This window comes from Cryptomeria japonica, chromosome 7 (assembly GCF_030272615.1).
Source record: "Cryptomeria japonica chromosome 7, Sugi_1.0, whole genome shotgun sequence".
Classification (NCBI taxonomy): Eukaryota; Viridiplantae; Streptophyta; class Pinopsida; order Cupressales; family Cupressaceae; genus Cryptomeria; species Cryptomeria japonica.
This window is the reverse complement of record NC_081411.1, coordinates 386,062,341-386,082,039: the sequence shown is the minus strand read 5'-3', so window position 1 is coordinate 386,082,039 and position 19,699 is coordinate 386,062,341. Positions and strand designations below refer to the sequence as shown.

Here is a 19,699-nt window from a genome sequence, read left to right as displayed (position 1 = left end):
TTTACCATAATGTAATTTATTGTTTATGTCCCTATTATGGTATGGTGTCTTGGTCCATTGATAATTGTAGTTGTGTGAATAAAGAGTATTAGGAGATCCACCTAACCCGAGTGTCAAGGAGGTGAACCTTTAAGAGGTTTTAGAATATTCTTGTTGCATAATATTGATGAGGTCTAAATGGAGATCTCGACGTGCATGCATAGAAGTGATGTGGTATAGGATTTCTAAATTGAGAAGTGTGTAGATCCCTTGAGAGAAACCCTTTTAGGAGAACTATGTGTGACTTTGACCTGTTTGGAAGCGGGAACGTAGGCGGTCCTTGGGTGAAGGATACCCCTGTGACCTCAAGTCTGTAGGGCTAGGGTCTAGTGGGGGATAACTCCAAGTTTCGGGGTTGTTCCTAATTTATGGACCTTTCCTCTTTAGTAGGCTTCAAATTGTTAATGCATGATAGCCTCGGTAAGATAAATGATTGAATGAGAGATAAATGAAGTCTCTCATTCAAACATTTATTATCGTGAGGGGGCACGACCAAGTGATGTCTTGATCGGCCATGCCCAAAAGACATGGCCGGTCAAGGCATCGCTTGACCGTACCCAGCCCACTACATATACCAAATGAAATGTGTGAGAATGGATATTGAAATAAAAAATGCTCCTCCTCTCCTGCAACATAAAAGAAGACAATCAGATTTATACAACAATTCAGTGATAGATAATACATAGAAGAAGATAAATTTTAATTTTGATCCACAAAATTAACACAAATGAGGCCAAATAGGCAGTAGAAGATTATGAAAGAGTTAAGAAAGCCTTATAACCTATATTTAATAAATATTGCGTTTTTGAATGATGAGTTGGTAGAGTGAAAGGGTAGACCACCTTATGGTCAGTTTGTTTATCTATCGAATAGAGACAATCTTATGTTGGATCCAAGTGATCTTAGGTGGATGTGTGATTTATTTTTAGACCTATAAGACTTTGTGTATACTCCTAGACTAGTCAATTATGATCTATTTCTTTTGGTTATAGTGCTAAGCCATGTACAGGTGCTGACTTTTATGGCTACGAATGGAGGAAGGGCTCTATAAGAGCATAGGTAGAGGTTGTATACCTCAATGCATAGGCTACCCTTATCCATTTGAGGTGATCACCGATGGAAATCGTATGGCCCGCTTGAGATAAGCTTATCCACTCAAGATTAATAGTAGTCAAGGAGTGTACTATGCCGGTAGACTATCAGTCGTACCCCCTAGTTAGCGGATGGTTATCGCTAGTTGCATGCAGGCGAGGGATACCCGCATTGATCTAGGGCATTGGGCAGATTCTGTCAGGAGCATGTAGGCCTGGGGGCTAGTTGCATGCCGGCGATGGATGTCCTTGTTGCTTAGCCGTCCGATGGACTGTAGGGAAGAGAATTTCTAATGAAGAATAGGTAGCTAATAATTGGATCAATCTCATTGTATAATTTTGGGCGGGCATATCATTCCCATTCTGGGGCAACTCTGTATCAGTTCATCTTATCTTCTTTGAAACAACGCGACAAGCCGCATTGTCTCAAAGAGGGGCAAAATGTAGACACCCAAAATTGTCATGTCTAATTAAATAAATATTTTATTTATTTAATTGTCTAAGCCTAATTCTTCTATTAATTAAATAAATTTTTATTTATTTAATTAATTCATTTATCCTCTTCTAGCCTTATTTCTTATTTAAATAAATACATTTATTTATTTAAATTATCCTTTTCCTAAATTAAATAAATATTTTATTTATTTAATTGTCCTATTTCTTCTATTAATTAAATAAATCTTTATTTATTTAATTAATTCATTAGCCTTTTCTACCCATGACACATGTCATTCATCTCTTAATTCCTACACTACCTACCTCTTTCATTATTTTGGTATTTCTTATACCTACCCTCTAATCCTAGCCGACCTCTCTTTTTACACCTCTCAATCTTATCCCTCCATTTCGTATTGTGTCTTCTATTTAAGGAGATGCTTTCTTCATTGTCAAACCCTAATGACTGATTTTGGAGTACTTGGCTACGCTACGATCCTACTTGCAACCACATTCCGTTCTTTGTTGAGCTCTTGTGCATATAAAAATCTGAGAGCAAATATATCAAGCAAGATCAATGGAGATAGGAAGAATGGAGATCAAAACCCTATTGGACATGTGATGGTATAATCTTTGTGATTTTGAGTTATTTTACATTGTCTTAGGTAATCTTCATATCTGTAATGTCCCCATTTTGCGAGCATCAAAGTTTGTAAGAATTAGCCTATCATTTGACCCTCGTAGGCTAACAATTATTGATAGAGGGCCTCGTGTGGCAGTTACTTGGTGATTAGAGACATTACTCTTCAGCTGGATTCAGGTTTTGGCCTTTGCGCAGGTTTTTTGACTCAGATTGGCACACTTACTATTTATAGTAAGTTACTATTTTGGGAGAGTCAGGGTTCCTATTAATAGAAAGACACTTGAGCAGAGCTTATTGGCAGTATCGACCTTGATTGGGCCTTTGCAGCTATTTCTAGACTCAGTTCCACATACTTACTATTTATAGTAAGTCACTATTCAAGGTTTCTATTTTTAGACAGGCATCCAATCACATGGAGAACAGGGAGAGTCGACTCCTGGCTCAGACGGTTTAGCAATCAGACAAGTACATCAAAAGATATTAAAGTTTAAGTGACTTAAGTGATTTATTTAATATTTTAATATTATTATAAAGTTCTAAAGTAACTTTATAATAATAAAGTCACTTTAATATAATAAAGTGCGTTAAGTGAATAATTTAATGTGGGAATAAATCTTTTATCCCACATTGGCCAGGAAGGTGTTTGAGCTCTCTTAAGGAAAGAATAAAAGGAAAGGCAGGAGTTCATTCTCAGCATCCAGTTGATGAATAGTATTTTGATTGATTTTTATTGTGGAGCCTAGGGCTTTCGCAATTTTCTTCTTTGATCATAGGAAATGAAAACTTCCTATTGATAGTAATTTTGAAGGTGTGAAATAACACCTGAATTATTGCAGTTGTGGGAAAGAATACTTCAGTTCTTTCATTTGTGCAAATTGGTGAAGTTTTCTACAAGGGTTTGAAGTTTATTGTTGGCGAACATTTATAATTGGTTGTGAATCATCCTTCTTTGGCACATGGAGTTATATCATTCTTGTTGGGAGAGATTATCAACAAATTATTCAAGGTTTTAAGAGCAGATTGCAAGTTTGTTCTTGCTGCTACAGTGCGCGTGAACAGTGCGCATGAACAGTGCCGTGAACAGTACGCATGAACAGTGCCGTGAATAGTGCGCTACAGTGTCGTGAACAGTGCCGTGAACAGTGTGCTACAGTGCCGTGAATAGTGCGCTACAGTAGTTTGAGTTCTATAGAAGGGATTTAGAAAGGTTGAACAGCTATATATATTTGACAAGGGATTTGCATATGAGGAGAATCAAACCAATATATCAAAGCAGCCATTGAAATACCAGGTTTTCTATCTATGGTCATTGTATTAGAAAATCATTACTTCATTGCATCATTTTCTATTATGATTATATCATGAAATACTTGGAGGTTGCATATGTTTAATGGAGATATAATTTGCATATTCCACATTCATGGTAACATTCAACATTGATCAACCACTTAGCTTTCATGCCAATTGTTTGCTTAAATGCCTAATGGTTGTAGGTATACATTGGGATGCATGACAAGTGTTTGTCTTAATGTCAACTAGCTGTACTAGTTAATTTCAGTCATTACATATGTGTGGAAAGGTCTAAAACAGCTAGTATATCATTTCTATAACAACTTTGCATTGTTAGAAGCTTTCCATAACTTCATTTGCAGCCTACAAACCCAAAGAAGACAAATAAAGAATTCACTACAGCGGCTTCAAACATTGTATGCCAAATGTTTGACAATATTCCTTGGTGTTCAAATAAGCAAAAACAGGGTTAGATTAGCCAAGGGATATTACATGGAGGAAGGGCTCTATAAGAGCATAGGTAGAGGTTGTATACCTCAATGCATAGGCTACCCTTATCCATTTGAGGTGATCACCGATGGAAATCGTATGGCCCGCTTGAGATAAGCTTATCCACTCAAGATTAATAGTAGTCAAGGAGTGTACTATGCCGGTAGACTATCAATCGTACCCCCTAGTTAGCGGATGGTTATCGCTAGTTGCATGCAGGCGAGGGATACCCGCATTGATCTAGGGCATTGGGCAGATTCTGTCAGGAGCATGTAGGCCTGGGGGCTAGTTGCATGCCGGCGATGGATGTCCTTGTTGCTTAGCCGTCCGATGGACTGTAGGGAAGAGAATTTCTAATGAAGAATAGGTAGCTAATAATTGGATCAATCTCATTGTATAATTTTGGGCATATCTTGATGTGGAAATAGTATACTTGGCTTTGTTAGGATGAGGATAAACATTCGGTGTAGTATGGGATGCATCGAACCTTGTTCCGACTTGCTGCTTGGTGCGAAACACTGGACAAATGGATGGGTCCCACAGTGTAGTACACAGTTAAACGACATTTCATTTTTCAGGGATGCACATTTCGTTTATTTGGGATGCACTATGGGTAAGTGGTAGCTAGTTGTTAAAGATATATCAATTCCTCACTGTGTAAATCCTAGTCACTAGATATGGAATGCCTACTGAAACTAGTCACTGTCTATGAGAGATGTATTTTGAAGCTAGTCCCTATGAATATGGGATGTATGCTATTGCTAGCCACTTGTATATGTGACGTAAGTCAAAGCTAGTCAACACGTGTGTGATGTGTATGAGCTAGTCACCATATGTTTATGGGAAGAGTGCTCACGTCACTCTCTATGGAATTGGGAATTTTGGAAGGGTAATAACCCTTGTGTAATTGTGTATGTGTGTACACTACTTGAAGGCAATTAGATATTGCTTTATTATTGTTGGGCTAATTTTAATGAATAGTCCTGGTTCAAAGAGATATTAGTGATCTCATATGAGAGGAGAGAATGATCTCCCTCTAAACTTGAAGAACGATCTACGTAGCCTCTAACTTCCCTTGAAGGGATACGTAGGCAGGGTTATTTGGAATGAACTCTCAAGGCTTAAGTCTAGGTCTAATAGGGATCTTGACCTCAAGAGCTTACCACCTTTGAGTGCAAGCATAAGTGGTGGTGTAGAACTTTCACCATTTAGGCAATTGAAGAAATTAAGAAGTTGACATTTCCAAGCTAGATCGAGAAGTTTGTTTAATTAAGCGGTACTTGTGAATTAAAAAAAAAATTGTAGTGTCCAAGGGGTGGATATTACATGATGGGCATGTCTTTTGTTGTTTGGCATAGATTGGGGGTGGACTTTGTTGTATGAGAGACATTTGGATGAGTTTTGGTGGCTGTTTTGACCTACAACAGCTGTATATCAAACTTGCAACAACTCTTCAAGCTATATCAGACCTTTTACATTACATACAACAGCTTATATTTTGATTTCCAGACTTTTTATGATCATATCAGCATATATTTTTCAAGGTAAATCATTGTTATATCAGTTGGGTGTTGGGTTTATGAATTTTGGGCATCGTGGAAAGTGTTTCCAACAGTGTTATTTTGTATCAACACTTTGACATAGCAGTTATTCCATGTTTATTGCTTAAGGACTAACATTGTAAGCTTTGTATTGTTATACTGCCGAAGAGATTTCTATTTTCCAAGCATTGATAGTATAACATTGGATGGATGGTAGTGCTGCGAGTGGATTGGTTTTGATTATAGTTGGTACTTACTCCAATGGATAAGTGATTCATTTTAATCACCCACCACTAGACAAGTGGAAGGTGCTTGTTATTTACATTCAATTGTTTTAGCTTTCCCACTAAAATGTGGATGTGCTCCTAAGCTTTCCCATGGAAGTGGATGTGCCCATCGTAATTCCTGCTGAATAAGCAGATGGTTACTTTCTTTCAGTATTGCAATGCATCCCACTAAATAAGTGGTATTGGTCAACTTGCTGCCTGATGCTTTACTTTTTGCAGTTTGCTTTCAGTTATTTGTAATCCTAAACACCGTATGCTCTTATCTTGCCCTTTCCAGGATCTGGGTTCTCAGAAAGTGGGAAAGAAGTTATGCATTGCAGCATTTATAGTTGAAGCTAATATATTGAAAAAAAAAACAAGGGTGGTTATTACAACATTTCAGAAAGTTGTCACACTAAAGATTTGGATTAATATCAAGGGAGATTGTGTGATTTGACGTTGGATTTAGATTTCTCAGAAACTTTTTGTGTATAATTTCTGAGAACAAATTGATATCTTGCAATTTAGGTGAGGGATGGAAGAACATATTTATATCTACATTTACACATTATTCTCTTTTCAGATTTGTGGTAGAAACTGAGATCTATTGAAAAAACAATGTTTTCAAACCCTCTTTTTGATGGCTGTTCCTAAATGTGGTCTAGTAAAATTATAGGATAGTTTTCATAAATTTAAGGGTGCTTTGGTTAACATTTTGAATCTTATCTTGATTCATATGTGCAAGAAGAATATGAAAAGGAAATAGATGCATATATAGATTGGGAGAATAACTAGATAGAGTAGTATGAAGATTTTTTTTTCTATCGGATGGAGTAATTTATTTGAGCCTCCTTTTGAAGAATCTCCTCTATGTGAGAAAAAGAATTTTCAGCTTATTTTTGATGCTTCACAACTATCAAATGAGGTTCCTCCATTGGTTACCAATGATTTTCCACACATGTTTTCTTCCTCTCAACTATCACAATTGATGGATGATATTTTTTGGTTGAGCCATGCACAGATCAATATGATCTCCTTACGCATCAACATCAGCTAATATTATATGAGCTCATTATGCTCATCATAGTGGAATACGATAAAAATTTCCACCAATTCAAGTTATTGTACATGCTCATATCCGAACAAAGAAGAAGAAGAAGAAGACACATTGACAGGTTTCAATTTGGTCCTCAAGCTTTGGGGCAAAACATATTTTGTTATGTAATATAAGTGAGATATTTTATTTGAAAGCTCATATTTTGTCACATGCTGTAATGTCCTCTTCCTAAGCACATCAGCATGGTGGACTATTAGCCTATTTAGCAGGTTCGCATAGGCTAATAAGTTAGGGTTAGGGGACTTTGGATGACAGTTTGATTCAACAGTTTGGTAGTGACAAGTGTTCTAATGAGCTCAGGCAGTTGAGACGAGCATAACACCATTTTCTGCAGTGGTTTTGGATAGTTTTCTCATACTATTTTTAGTAAGTTAGCCTGGGCACCGGCTAAGCCATTTGTCAATGTAGCTATTTTTAGTTTTGTCTGTGGATGCAGTTATCTTGATATTTGATATAGGCCAATGCTTTTAATTTAATATCGATAAGTTATAATTTACTTTATTGTTATTTAATTTATTTAATTGAGGAATATATGGGCTCCCAAATAATAAAGTGCAAATATTTAATAAAGGGTCTTATTGGAATGAGCACCACCTTTGGGAACATAAGGATTTTTAAATTAAATTAAAAAGCGACTCCTTGGCTTGGGTGTGGGTTTGAAGAGCCTCTAATAAAGTTTGGGAGCTCATTTGATTATACTTGGATTTGATATTTCAGAGACTTCTCTTGTTGGTTGAATTTGCTCATCCCATGGCTTCGTGAGGAGAAAAACCCTTGCAAGGAACATCTTCCATGTTAGTGAAAGATCCAATCTGGAGGAATCTGGTGGTTTCATACAAAGATAATAGCTGTGCTTCATTGTGGATTTATGTTTTCAGTTTACATAGAGTTTATTGAACATCAGAATTGCTGGAGTTCGATTAGAGGGAGTTTGGAGGAGATTGCTTGCTATTTACATCTCCCATAGGTGGCTCTACTTGCCTAGGGGTGTGAGACTTCTGGAGTGTTGTTGGGCGCTAGGGTTTTGATGGAGTTTATTGTTGCTTCTAAAGCGTCTAGGGTTGGGAGGCATATTGCTGTTCATTCTGTGATTTCCAATCCAATTTTGGAGGTGTGTCGTCCATTTTGGGGGCTCTTGTTGCTGGTTTTTATTGTTAAACCAGACATTGTAATCTCTAGATTTTGTGGGTATTTCAAAAAAGGCATTGTGACATAATTTGACTATTTAGGTTGTCTTTATTTTGATGTAATATTGTACTTTCAGTTCGGAAACAATTGTGGTTGTGGGTTTCCTTGTATATTGTACTTTGAGAAGTTTTTATTTGTTTAATTGCTCCAAGTATTATCATTGTGAAACACCACCTTCATCTTTGTCTATTTCTCTTAAACACACTCAAACTGCAAAAGCAAATAGAAAAAAACCTTCGTTATAGGGTTCAGCACCTGCAGACCGGATGTAGGTCGGGGTTCAAGCTAGGTCCTAGTTCAAGTTGTTTGTGTCTGGGTTCGCTGCAGGTTTGAGTCAGTAGTCAACTACACGATGGCAGTCAACAAGTTTTTTTAATCGCAGCATGTGGGTTCCAGATCACTTGATTGGTCAAAGGAGGAGTTTTGCACACGCTTGTGTTATATGTTTTAAGGTTTATTAATAATATATTAAAGTGAGCATTCGGTTTATTAATTTTAAACTTCAATTTTTTTTTGTAAATTCATAATTCATTGGTATACACACATACACACAGACTTATATGTATAATATTATAATATATATTATTATACTAGCATACTGTTGTGACCATTTCACACATCGCCCCATCGCAAATGGGGACCCCCTCTTTTTGCTTGTTTTTCGCTTGTTTTCGCTTTCGTTTTTAGGGTTTTGTTGGTCCGTTAGTCGTCTGGATTTAGGGCTAAGCCTTAGGGTTTTAAATATTGCCTTTTCAAGCCAAAATCCAGTCACTTTTGAGAGTTTTTTTTTTTTGAGCTTCTTTTCTAGAATGCAAATTTTGAATGCAATGAATTCGCCAAAATGGTCTAATTTTCAATTGGAATGTTCATGTAGAGCTTAAACTTGTTTAAATGATGACCGTCAATGTGAATTTTGTCTGACTGAATATTTTGACCAAATTTTGACTTTTTTGAAGTTTGATCCTAGGCATTGGAATTGATTTGTTTTCGCCTCGTGAAGTGTTAAAATGTGAAAAATCTTGTTATTTTGGCCTGTAGGAGCAAAATCGCTCCTGTCCCTCAGTGAAGGACGGGAGCTCAATTCCAAATATCTCATTGTCCTTGCAGAGTCCAGACAAATTTTACGTTTGAAGTGATAGAGAACGACAAGATCTTTCATTTGAATATAAATTGAAGATTTTCATGAGCGCGGAAAGGCCTCCAGAAGGAAAATCGCTCCTGTCCCTCAGTGAAGGACCGGAGCTACAATTCAAATTTCGCCATGTCCATGCAAGATTTTGATGACTCAGCAATTGGAGGACGTCCGAAGGAAGATACTTTGCCAAATGAATATAATTTGAGATGCAAAAAATGAAGGAAAATGACCTATATTGACTAAATCGCTCCTGTCCCTCTCCAAGGGACCAGGGCGAGGTACCTTGTAGCTCTCGTCCCTCTCCCAGGGACCAGAGCGATTTCCTCCATTTTGCAAAATCCAGACAAGGGTCAAGGCAAGTTTACGTTCAAAAACGAAGGAGAACATGAGATGAATGCATTGAATATAAATTGAAGATTTTTGGGACGTCCATACCAATGCTAAATGCCTAGTTCGCTCCTGTCCCTCAGGAAGGGACCAGAGCGATTTTGATATAATTACCTCTTTTTGGAAAATTCCAAACAATGTCAAGGCATGGACGGATAGAGTGAAGAAGGACGAATCCGTTGAATATAAACTTAGAGCATGGCAAAGTAAGATGAAAGCCACAAGGAAAAAATCGCTCCTGTCCCTCTCCAAGGGACCAGGGCGATATAATGGTGAAGATACGTCCCTCTCAAGTTCAAGGTCGTCCCTCCAAGGTTCGAGCCCGATCCAAGCCAGGACGAAAGGTGGCGAGGACATTTCAAGGCGCTTTCATCATGCGTAAACACTTAAAGGACGTTAAAATGAAGAAATTGACACCCTATAACATAGATCGCTCCTGTCCCTCAGGAAGGGACCAGGGCGATGTTAGATGCATTGGCCATTTCATGCAAAATTTACGTAAGGATAAGACATTACAATGTTTTAGAGGGTCCATGGTACGACAACAAGATGATAAACAAGAGTTTTGAACGTTAAATAATCACCAAAATGGATCTAGGAACCATATCGCTCCTGTCCCTCTCCAAGGGACCAGGGCGATTTGCTTTGGATTCCTTGTTTGTTTCAAGTTCAGGCTAAGTCAAGACGTCCTAAGGTAGCATGTGGTCCAAGGCGTCGTTTGAAGATAATTCGCAAGGGTTTTGAACGTCCAAACATCACCAAATAATGTAAAAGCCTCACATCGCTCCTGTCCTTTGGACAAGGACCAAGGCGATATCATCAAAAGCATGCACGTTCCTTCAAGATCAAAGCGAAGCAAGGTTAGGTAAGGTGAAGGACGACGTTTGAAGGACGTTACAATGAAGATCGAAGTGTAAAGTTGCCAAGGTCAAGGAGAAAACATGGATCGCTCCTGTCCCTCTCCAAGGGACAAGGGCGATGATCCCTTCAATACGCTCAAAACTTCATGCGAGCAAATGGAATAAGCGCAAAAGACACGAACAAAGGATGTTATTCGCCCACAATAAAAGATCGAAGTTAAAAGATGCAAGATAGACATGAAAACAAGAAGATCGCTCCTGTCCTTTGGACAAGGACCAAGGCGATGTACACTCAAAAGGCACTTAAACACACATGCAAGAGGATCAAATGCGAAGAACCTATCAAGATGATCAATTTTTAACGCGGAGATGAAGAAGTTGATCGTGAAAAAATGCAAAACCAAGACAAAATAATGAATCGCTCCTGTCCCTCATCAAGGGACCAGAGCGATGAGGTACGTCCCTCTATTTACATATTTTTTGGCGCCAAATTAAACAATTCGAATTTACTTTAAATGCTAAATCAATTTAAAAAATTGAAAATCCATTTTTATTGGCATTTAATATGGCGTTAACACTTATTAATTATTTTTGCCTTATTTAAAAAACCGAAATTTGCAATTTAAAAACGCAAGGCATTAGTAATTAATTAATTAATTAATAAAAAAAATCGATTTGAGCGCTCATAGATGGGGTCGGCCTTGTTATGTCATTGCAAATCATTTAAAAAATGGTTTTATTTTTTTTATTAAGTCGGCCTAAGGGGGTAAAGGATGCAAGCGCTATATAAAGGGGTAAAAGTTATCATTTCTACATCATTATTTTACCTTCCTTTATGCGAGTTGACAAGAGGCGAACATAGTGCGAGTTTCATTTATCCAAGGTGGCGAAGACACTCCAAAGGTGGTGCGAATTGCATTGAAGACCAAGGGTGGCGCGCTTAGACATTCCAAAGGTGATGCGACTTCAAACCAAAGGTGGCGTAGACATTCCCAAGGTGGTGTGAGGCGTGCGAAGTGTGTTGGAAGAGGTGTGAATTGCATTGAAGATCAAAGGTTGAGCGAATTTGAAGATCCATCCAAGACCACGCCTAAGGCGAATTTGCTAAGGACTTGGTGATTTATTTGTGCGAAATTGAAGATCACATTCTCTTCAGAGGTGGCGAAATCAAATTTGAGGGGATCATATTGAAGATTATCTTTATACCTCAATTTTGCCTAGGCAAATTTTGTTTTTGCATTCTAGAGTTAGCTCTTTATCGAGGTATGGCGATTTAAATTTTATTGTTTTATTCATTCATCGTCATATTTCAAATTTTGAATTTTAAATCTCTTAGCTCAATCGTTGTATTTTAGGAAATGATAACTCTAGGGACTTATCATGAGGTTTCCTAAAATCTATCTCTCTTATCTACGTTATTTATTGCAAAATCTATTTCTTATAATGAAATGTTGTGTAGGTATGGCGACCCCAAAGGCGGGAGCATCCACCAGTCGCTCGGCTCTCATGAAAGAAGATCAGAAGACTGAAGAGGTGGAGACCAAGATCGTGTCCAAGTGGAACAACATTGGAGATACCAACTTGGGGAACTTTAGCACGAAGAAGTTCCGAGAGGTCCCTTATATCGGCAAGCCATCACCTGTCGCCCGGAGAATAATAGAAAGTGGCATCATTAAGGCGGCCGGTTTTCCTCCAGCCATTCAGTGCCACGAGTTGATGATCGAGTGTGCCCGTCATTACAATCCACAGTCCAGGACAATTGTGTCCAATGAGGGAAACACTTTGGCGTACCTTTCAGAGGAGGCCATAAGTGAAGCCTTCCATCTTCCAGAGCACAGGGACATGATATACAAGAGCATTGAAGGAGCCAGATCAGTGTACGATGATGATCCAGATGCTTGCCTAAGCATAATCAACAAGAACTGGCTACTTAAGAGTCGTCCCCGTCTGAGCAAAGTACCGAACACACCACACCGGATTGATTTCCAAGAGGAGTACAGAGATTTGATTACCATGCTCAACAGAGTTACAGGAGCACCTCATGCCTTCTATTTTGAGAAATGGATGTTTTATTTCATCCAGGTGATTGTTCAAGGAAAGGGTACAATACATTGGGCTAGGATAATTAGCCATTGCTTAGACGTACAATTGAGAAGACTCAGGGCTACTAAGTCCTTCCACATGAGTTCATACGTCATCTATGCCTTAATCAGGAGCGTCGAGTACGCAGGACTACCTCACAGAGGAGTGATTGGAAGAGGACCCGGCGAGGTCAGAGTTTGTGAATCCTATACCTACTTGCATCATCCACCAGGGAAGAACTACAAGTTAATCAATGATACTTTCACGATGAACATCACCAGGACGTTGCAAGGAGGGATTCACAACAGATTATCTCAGGATGCCCAGGAGTTAATCAAGAGGTACGGTGCTTGGTTCATTCAGTTTCCCAAGTTCACTTACATTAGAGTGTATGGATGTCCTTTACCTCCATACATGTTGCCGAGGTACCCGACAGACAGGATTGTGTTACTTGAAGTAACAAGGCAGTTGGCAGCATATGTGAAGGCATTCAGACACAGACATCAGAATGGAGTTCAGGTACCTATTATTTTGGGTAATTCAGTTGAGGTATGTCCCAATGTCTCAGCCATGGATGACGCAGAGAGGGAGTTAGCCTTGTATCCTTTTTCATCTTTTGCTTGGAGGAATAGTTTTGATCCTCATGGACATTTAGAGGAGACAGTCGGTAGAAGATTTAGACATGAGTACCAGATTGAAGATTTTATGATGAATCTCCTAGATGATCTCGAAGTGAAACGTAAGATACATTCTAGATTGCCTTTGGATTTCATCAGGAAATGTAAGATTTACAGAGTAGCCGACCAAGCTCAGGACAACGGCAGGCACATCCAATCTTCGTATGATAGAGAGAGCAAAGCGATAAGTTTGAATTGGAATGAGCCCGAAGCCGTGGATTTAGATGAATTGATGGCACCAGTCTTGTCTTGTACTCGCAGATGGGTAGACATTCAACATCAGAAGTTGAGAGAACAAGGCATAGCCATGTCTTTTACTTTGGAAGAAAAGCCAGCCGAAGGTGGAGCCAGTGTTAGTGAAGGCAATCCCAATCCTAGGAATTCAGGTGAAGGTAACCTTCGATGTGCCAGTGAGGGCAATCTCCATCCGAGAGGTTCAAAGAGAAAGGAAAGATCAGAAAAGAAAGAGCCTTCCAAGAAAAAGCAAGGTGCTAACAAAGACCAAACACCAGGTACTTCTTCCAGGCCAGAAGATAGAACAGTTCGAGTGGAAGAATCCATGGAATCGATGGTACAGAATGATAGGCAGGAGGAAGAACAGGCACAGCATGTTTCATCCGATGGATCTCTCCAAGACTATGATCTAGATAATGATAATGAAGTAACATCTCCTCCCAGACAAGAAGAAGTAGTACACAAAGAAATTCAAGTTCAAGAGACAAGATCAAATATCCCAGATTGGTTGAAGGAAAGATTGACTAAGGTGATCGTAATTGAGGACGAGGACAGTGCAATCGATTTAGAGAGCCTTGTTGGACGTTCACACATGACAGCAGAGAAGAAGAAGGCTACAAAGATGTCCAAGATGATTCGAGATGAGACTGGATCTAGAAAACTGCAGATAGCTACACCGGCGGCAGACAAATATGAGGGTGAGATCCTAGCAGAGGACTATCATATACAGACTATTGAGTTAGGACCATCCACAGCAGAGCAGACTTTAGATGATGCCACCGACACATTTGAGGCATTGAAGGATAAATTTAGAGAAGAAGTAGAAAAGAATAGAAAGCTTGAGAAAGAGGTCGGTGCATGGAGAACATATTTCAGTCACATCAATGAACCTTTGGGACGTCAGGATCCAGTTAGATCACCATTGCAGGCATTGCCCCTTCAATCAATCAATGAAGCAGAAAGATTCAGGAATATGGTTCAGCGTACATGTAATTGGATGGATAGATCTCACACGGTGGCCATTGAGTTTATTACAAGGATGTCGAAGATCACCCATCAGGCTATCCAAGTTCTTGAGATAATCCACAGATTGATGGCAACAGTAGCTGCATTTGCCCATACCAAGGACGTTGTCATCCCTGTCTTGAAAGTTATAAGACATACATCTAGAAAAATTTTAGCACAAGAGAGGATCTTAGAAGGTGATTCTCACAGTTTGTTTCAGTGGTCAACCTTACTCCATATAAAGAGTGTTCTCTTTGAGGACATTAGTGTTAGATGTGGTCAAGTTGAGGAGGTGATCAATCCGATCCAGGACAGAGTATTTGAGGTACTTCGTACCATTCTTGGCAGGAGGATCGAGGTCGAGACAGATGTGGATTTACAAGAGTTTGAGGATAGAATCACTATCATCTTTCTCAAGGACGCAGATGTTACAGATGAGCAGTATGATCAGATGTATGCCACCATGCTCCTGATTGATAGAACAAAGGAACTTGAACCTACTTGGGACACAGCTCTTCTAGATGCATTTGATCAGGTTATCCACTTAGAAGAGAGTATCAAGAATCTTCCCGAGATTCCAATCACAGAAATCGAAGGAATTGTGACAAAATTCATTGCATATGCTAAAAAGGAAAATTGGAAAGGGAATAAGATTCTGGATGAAAGGTTGTTACAGATGACATGACATCTTATTTCTCATTGGTTGATACCTCCTAGATTTTTGTGCCAAATTTAATATTTGGCTATGTATTTAATATTGTTCAGTAAAAAGGAGGTCATTTGTAACAAACCCTAATTAGGGTTTAGGTGTCATGATCTTGTCCGTTGATTTACTTTCAATCTGGACCTTTCATTGTAACTGGGGATGCTATTTATACCCCCATTTTTCATTTCATTTGGTAATAGAAAAATAGTCAGTTAATAGAGAATAGAGTTAAGAGTGAAATAGAGAGATTAGAATTGTAAGCAATTTTTATTTTGTAGCAAGATTGAGTCTTGAAGAGAGAAGTTCAAGCAATTGTTGTATATGATGACTTGGAAATCAATAAAATATTGAAGTTATGGTGTTTTGTTGCAAGTTTCTTGAGTTATCTTCATGGTTGTTGGATGTACTTGAATCACGCTCAATCAAAGTAGTTTGTTAATTAGAAAGACTAAGTGTGAGATTTGATATTTGGTAGGATTCGCAATCCAAACCACTAGCTTCTTGCTGATTGTAGGAACGCCTTGTGTGGTCGACTGGAAAACACCTTGAGTCCTTAACCTTCAAGCATTTTCGTATCTAGGATATGTACCTTCGTAGTAGTGTCCTTGGTCTTTGATGCATTGAACATCATTATTACCTTAGAAGATCGCACTAATTTCAGTTGAGTTGTTGTCTTATGGCGAAATTGAAATTGGTTGAGTCTTGCCAAATCTCATCCATGCTAAGTCGTTCATAGGGTTAGGCTAGATTAGACCTCTTAAGCCCTATCTTTTTCCATTTTTTTGAAAGTTCCTTTTAGATTAGTGAAACCTTCGAACTATTGAATCCGTAAGAAGCCTTGAAGGAAACAGCAAATCACATCATACCACTAAAAAAGCTTGTCCACACGTGGAGACCCCACTAAAAGAACCTTGGAGTCCACCTAACTGATCCTTTTTGCAGATCTTCAGCAGTTAGAGACTATTTTCTCAAGAGAGGATAAGATGCCTAATGGTATTTTATTCTGTGTATGATTGTGTACAAAATACACGTCAACACATACCTATCTCAAAGTTATGTTTGGAGTGCCTCTCATTCTTGGTGCATTGTTTATCACATATGGATTGTTGGCTCTAGAAAAAACTTCACCCACCTTTAAATTACTTTTCATAATTATATTAATACAATTGGAAACATGAATATATTAATAAGGCTCCCCTTGATTCCAATTAAGACATGTGTTCACTAATTTGACATTTTCATAAAAGGCTCATCAATTTGACACCAACAAATTCATCATTTCTGACTATCCTTTATCAGAAACATACTATTACATTGAAAGGATTTATTGCCAGACCCAGGGAAGAAGATTTAATATCCAATTGAGAGAAGATCTACAAATTTAGAAGGGTGGAGAGATAGTATCCAAAATACCGTTTTACCAAGACACAGAGATAAAGATATAATATCTCTGGCTATTGGATATGCAATGACTTGGGGAGAAGACATATACCCCATAAGCAGATTTACTACCAATTTAGTGTTAATGATGCATTGGTGTATTAACTACACATCAGGTAAGATTCCCACCAGTGTATTAAGTACAAACTAGAGGGAGGAGAAATAATGATATATGAGAACTCACACCACATGCAAAAACCATTCTATACGATATCTGAAATATAACATCAAATTCATAACCTCTGTGGACAATTATATGTTATATATAGAAATTTCAGTTTAAAAGCACCTTATAGATACTAACTATCCAACCGAACAGCAATAAATGTTTCATACATTTTCACTTTCTCGCCACTTAACTTGCCTAGATAAGCTTCTAACATTCCTCTAGAGGCCTTTCATATGCCTTATCCACCCAAGTTCCTTATTATCTTTCACACTGGTCAATAAACATCCTCTACTAGTGCACAAATCCCAAGGAGTGAATTTTATAAATGGATATTAAATGTTAGCCAATTAATAGGTATATGTAATTGTGTGCTTAACAGGTTGGGCAGGAATCTCTCTCCAGATTGTCCATTTTTTATTCCCTTGGATTCCTCCAGAGAGACCGGTGCCATGTCAACATAACTAATTGACACTACCAAATTGTGTTTGTTTCAATGGCTTTTCATATTCTTGAGCAAAATGATTCCTTTGCACCTGCAATTCTCTTTGTCTATGCCCCATACAGATATACATGCATCTTCTACAGTTGCATTAGATAGAGCAAAGTAAAAGAGGAACTAGAAGTCCCTCTCCTCTTGGAGCAGAGAGATATGGACATAGCTTGCATGAGAGCACAATACTTGATTCTGTTCGTGTGGCTGGTTGTTGTATCACAGTGGTGTGCATAACCTTTTCTATTGAGCTCTTATGTAAATCACATATTGTCATGGGGGAAACTTGCTCATATGTTTTCGTTTGCTAAGATCACAGAAACTTGGAATCTGTATCTATCTTGTGCTCTGAAATAAATTTTTAACAATACTTTTGTTGTGTGAAATGTGTAATGGAGATAAGAATATGGAGGAGAAATCAAGCTGATTGCAACAGCAGTCTTACTGGATGACAATGCCTCTTAAAAAATCACATAAATTACATCATCTGCAAATAGACCTTAAACCTTTGAACATTTGACTAATAATCAATTTTTGAGTTCTGGAAAATGGTTTCCTGAGGGCCCCAGTTTAGGGAGCAGGAAGGCCAGTTTCATGTTGAGTCGAAAATTTTCTGTTAGGCTTTTGCTGTGATAAACCAAAAAATTTATGTTACGTCAGATTAGGAGACTTTGGCAGACTCCTGCTAAGATTGCAGATAGTTACTTTGTTGTTATGACACTACGTTCTCATCGATGTTTTGGACCTTTGGCAACTCATATGAGTTTATCTTCTACTTTTTTTGTAATAGTTTTGTTAGTTGTATCATCATCATGTTTGTAATTATATATCAGTAATTTTTGTACATTCACCTTTTAAATTCTTTGTGATTATAATGAGAGTGACCCTTCATCTGATATCTCAGATTAGTGGGGCCTCTGTTTTCAATCTACAGTAACTGTTATTCCACTTTGATTGGGCCATGCATTTGATGAAATATTAACAGTTTAAGCTCTAATGAAGGGGCATATTTTCTTTATTTGCAGGGCTCAGACTGTGTCAAGGAATTTATAGCCTTACAAGAATGTATTGAGGCAAATCAAGACATGTTTGCCAAATATTACGTGGATGATAAAGATAGTACAGATGGACACAATTCTCAGCAAGAGGAAAAAACTAGCTCTTCCTAGAAGATGGAGATAGTAATTGAGAGGCTAACATAACCCTCAAAGTCTCCACAAGAAGTCATTTGACATTCTTCTTTGCATGAGCACTTACATCATAACCCTACTAGTCTTTGAGGAACTAACCATTGTTCTCTACAATATTTTTTGTTGTGCAGCTAATACCACTCGTCAAACCGAAGTGATGTTGGCTGAATAAACAACTAAAATTCAATTATTGTTATTAACCCTTGTAAATCAATTTGAAGATTTTCAAATTTAATATTCTGAATTTTATCAGGGTCTATGCATTATTTAGAAATTTCATGTTAGTATATTTTAATTTTTTGACGAAGAAAGTGAACCTTTTAAGAAGTTTTATGGGATGATTTAAGGAATGTCAGAAGTGTTGTTTGAGCATTGGTTAAGTTCCAGAGAAGACTATATAACGTGGACCGAGAGAGCAGGAAATGTCTGACATAACAATGTAAAGGTTAATAATGGGATGGTTATACCTTTAAATTTGTCTTAATAGGTCACTAAGTCCATTATTAGCTTTAATCTTAAAACTTGCTTCATTTAAGATCATGCAGCTTGATTTTACATTTTGTTCACTCTTTCAGATCAAGTGATGTTTTTTGATGAAATCAAAATGGATTTCATGCAGACAAGGCATGATACTGCAAATAAAACATGAATCCCATATTCATAGGCATCAGGCAGGTTGTTTCTTGTAGGTTGGGATAGACAAAATTTATTGGAAGTTGCGCATTTTGGATACTTAGACAGGGATTATATTTGCTAGCCTTTCAACTTAATAAAAGCATAGGATCTCTCTTAGTACACATTCAAACAGGTAACGAGTGGGCAATATATTAGAATAATGAGGGCAAGGCACTAAGTATGGCACTATGCAGAGTTAATAGATAAAGAAAACAAATTTACTAGCATGCATAATCAAATTCGGAGTTTATGTTCGGTATATAGTATTAGTTTCATGTTTATTGGTTTTAACTCAAATGAGGAGTTCAGTTGTCATTGTTGAGATTTTACCTTTGTCTGCTGATTTTGCTTTTTGTTGTAAGGTAGCGGTCTGTTGGTGTGTGTTCTATCATTCACCGAACACATAATAAAATGTCCAATGACACTCTATCCTCTCTTGAAAAATCACCACTTATGCTAAGATTGCAAGAAGATCATATGGCGATTCCAAGGTTTCTTTTGTCAGGTCTTGATGTGTGGATAAGCTCAATGGGCATTGTGATATGCTGAT

General features: G+C 37.9%; 1 protein-coding gene across 1 annotated transcript in view; it reads left to right on the top strand.

Annotated features, from left to right (window-relative positions):
* LOC131067123 (mitochondrial intermembrane space import and assembly protein 40 homolog) overlaps positions 1-18,726 on the top strand; it is a 76,315-nt gene extending 57,589 nt beyond the window's left edge. Inside the window, exon 4 of the mRNA XM_058002056.2 lies at positions 18,310-18,726. Coding sequence (XP_057858039.2) covers positions 18,310-18,453 — 144 coding nt within the window. The 3' untranslated portion in view covers positions 18,454-18,726. The remainder of the gene's footprint in view (positions 1-18,309) is intronic.
* Positions 18,727-19,699: the final 973 nt, after the last annotated feature.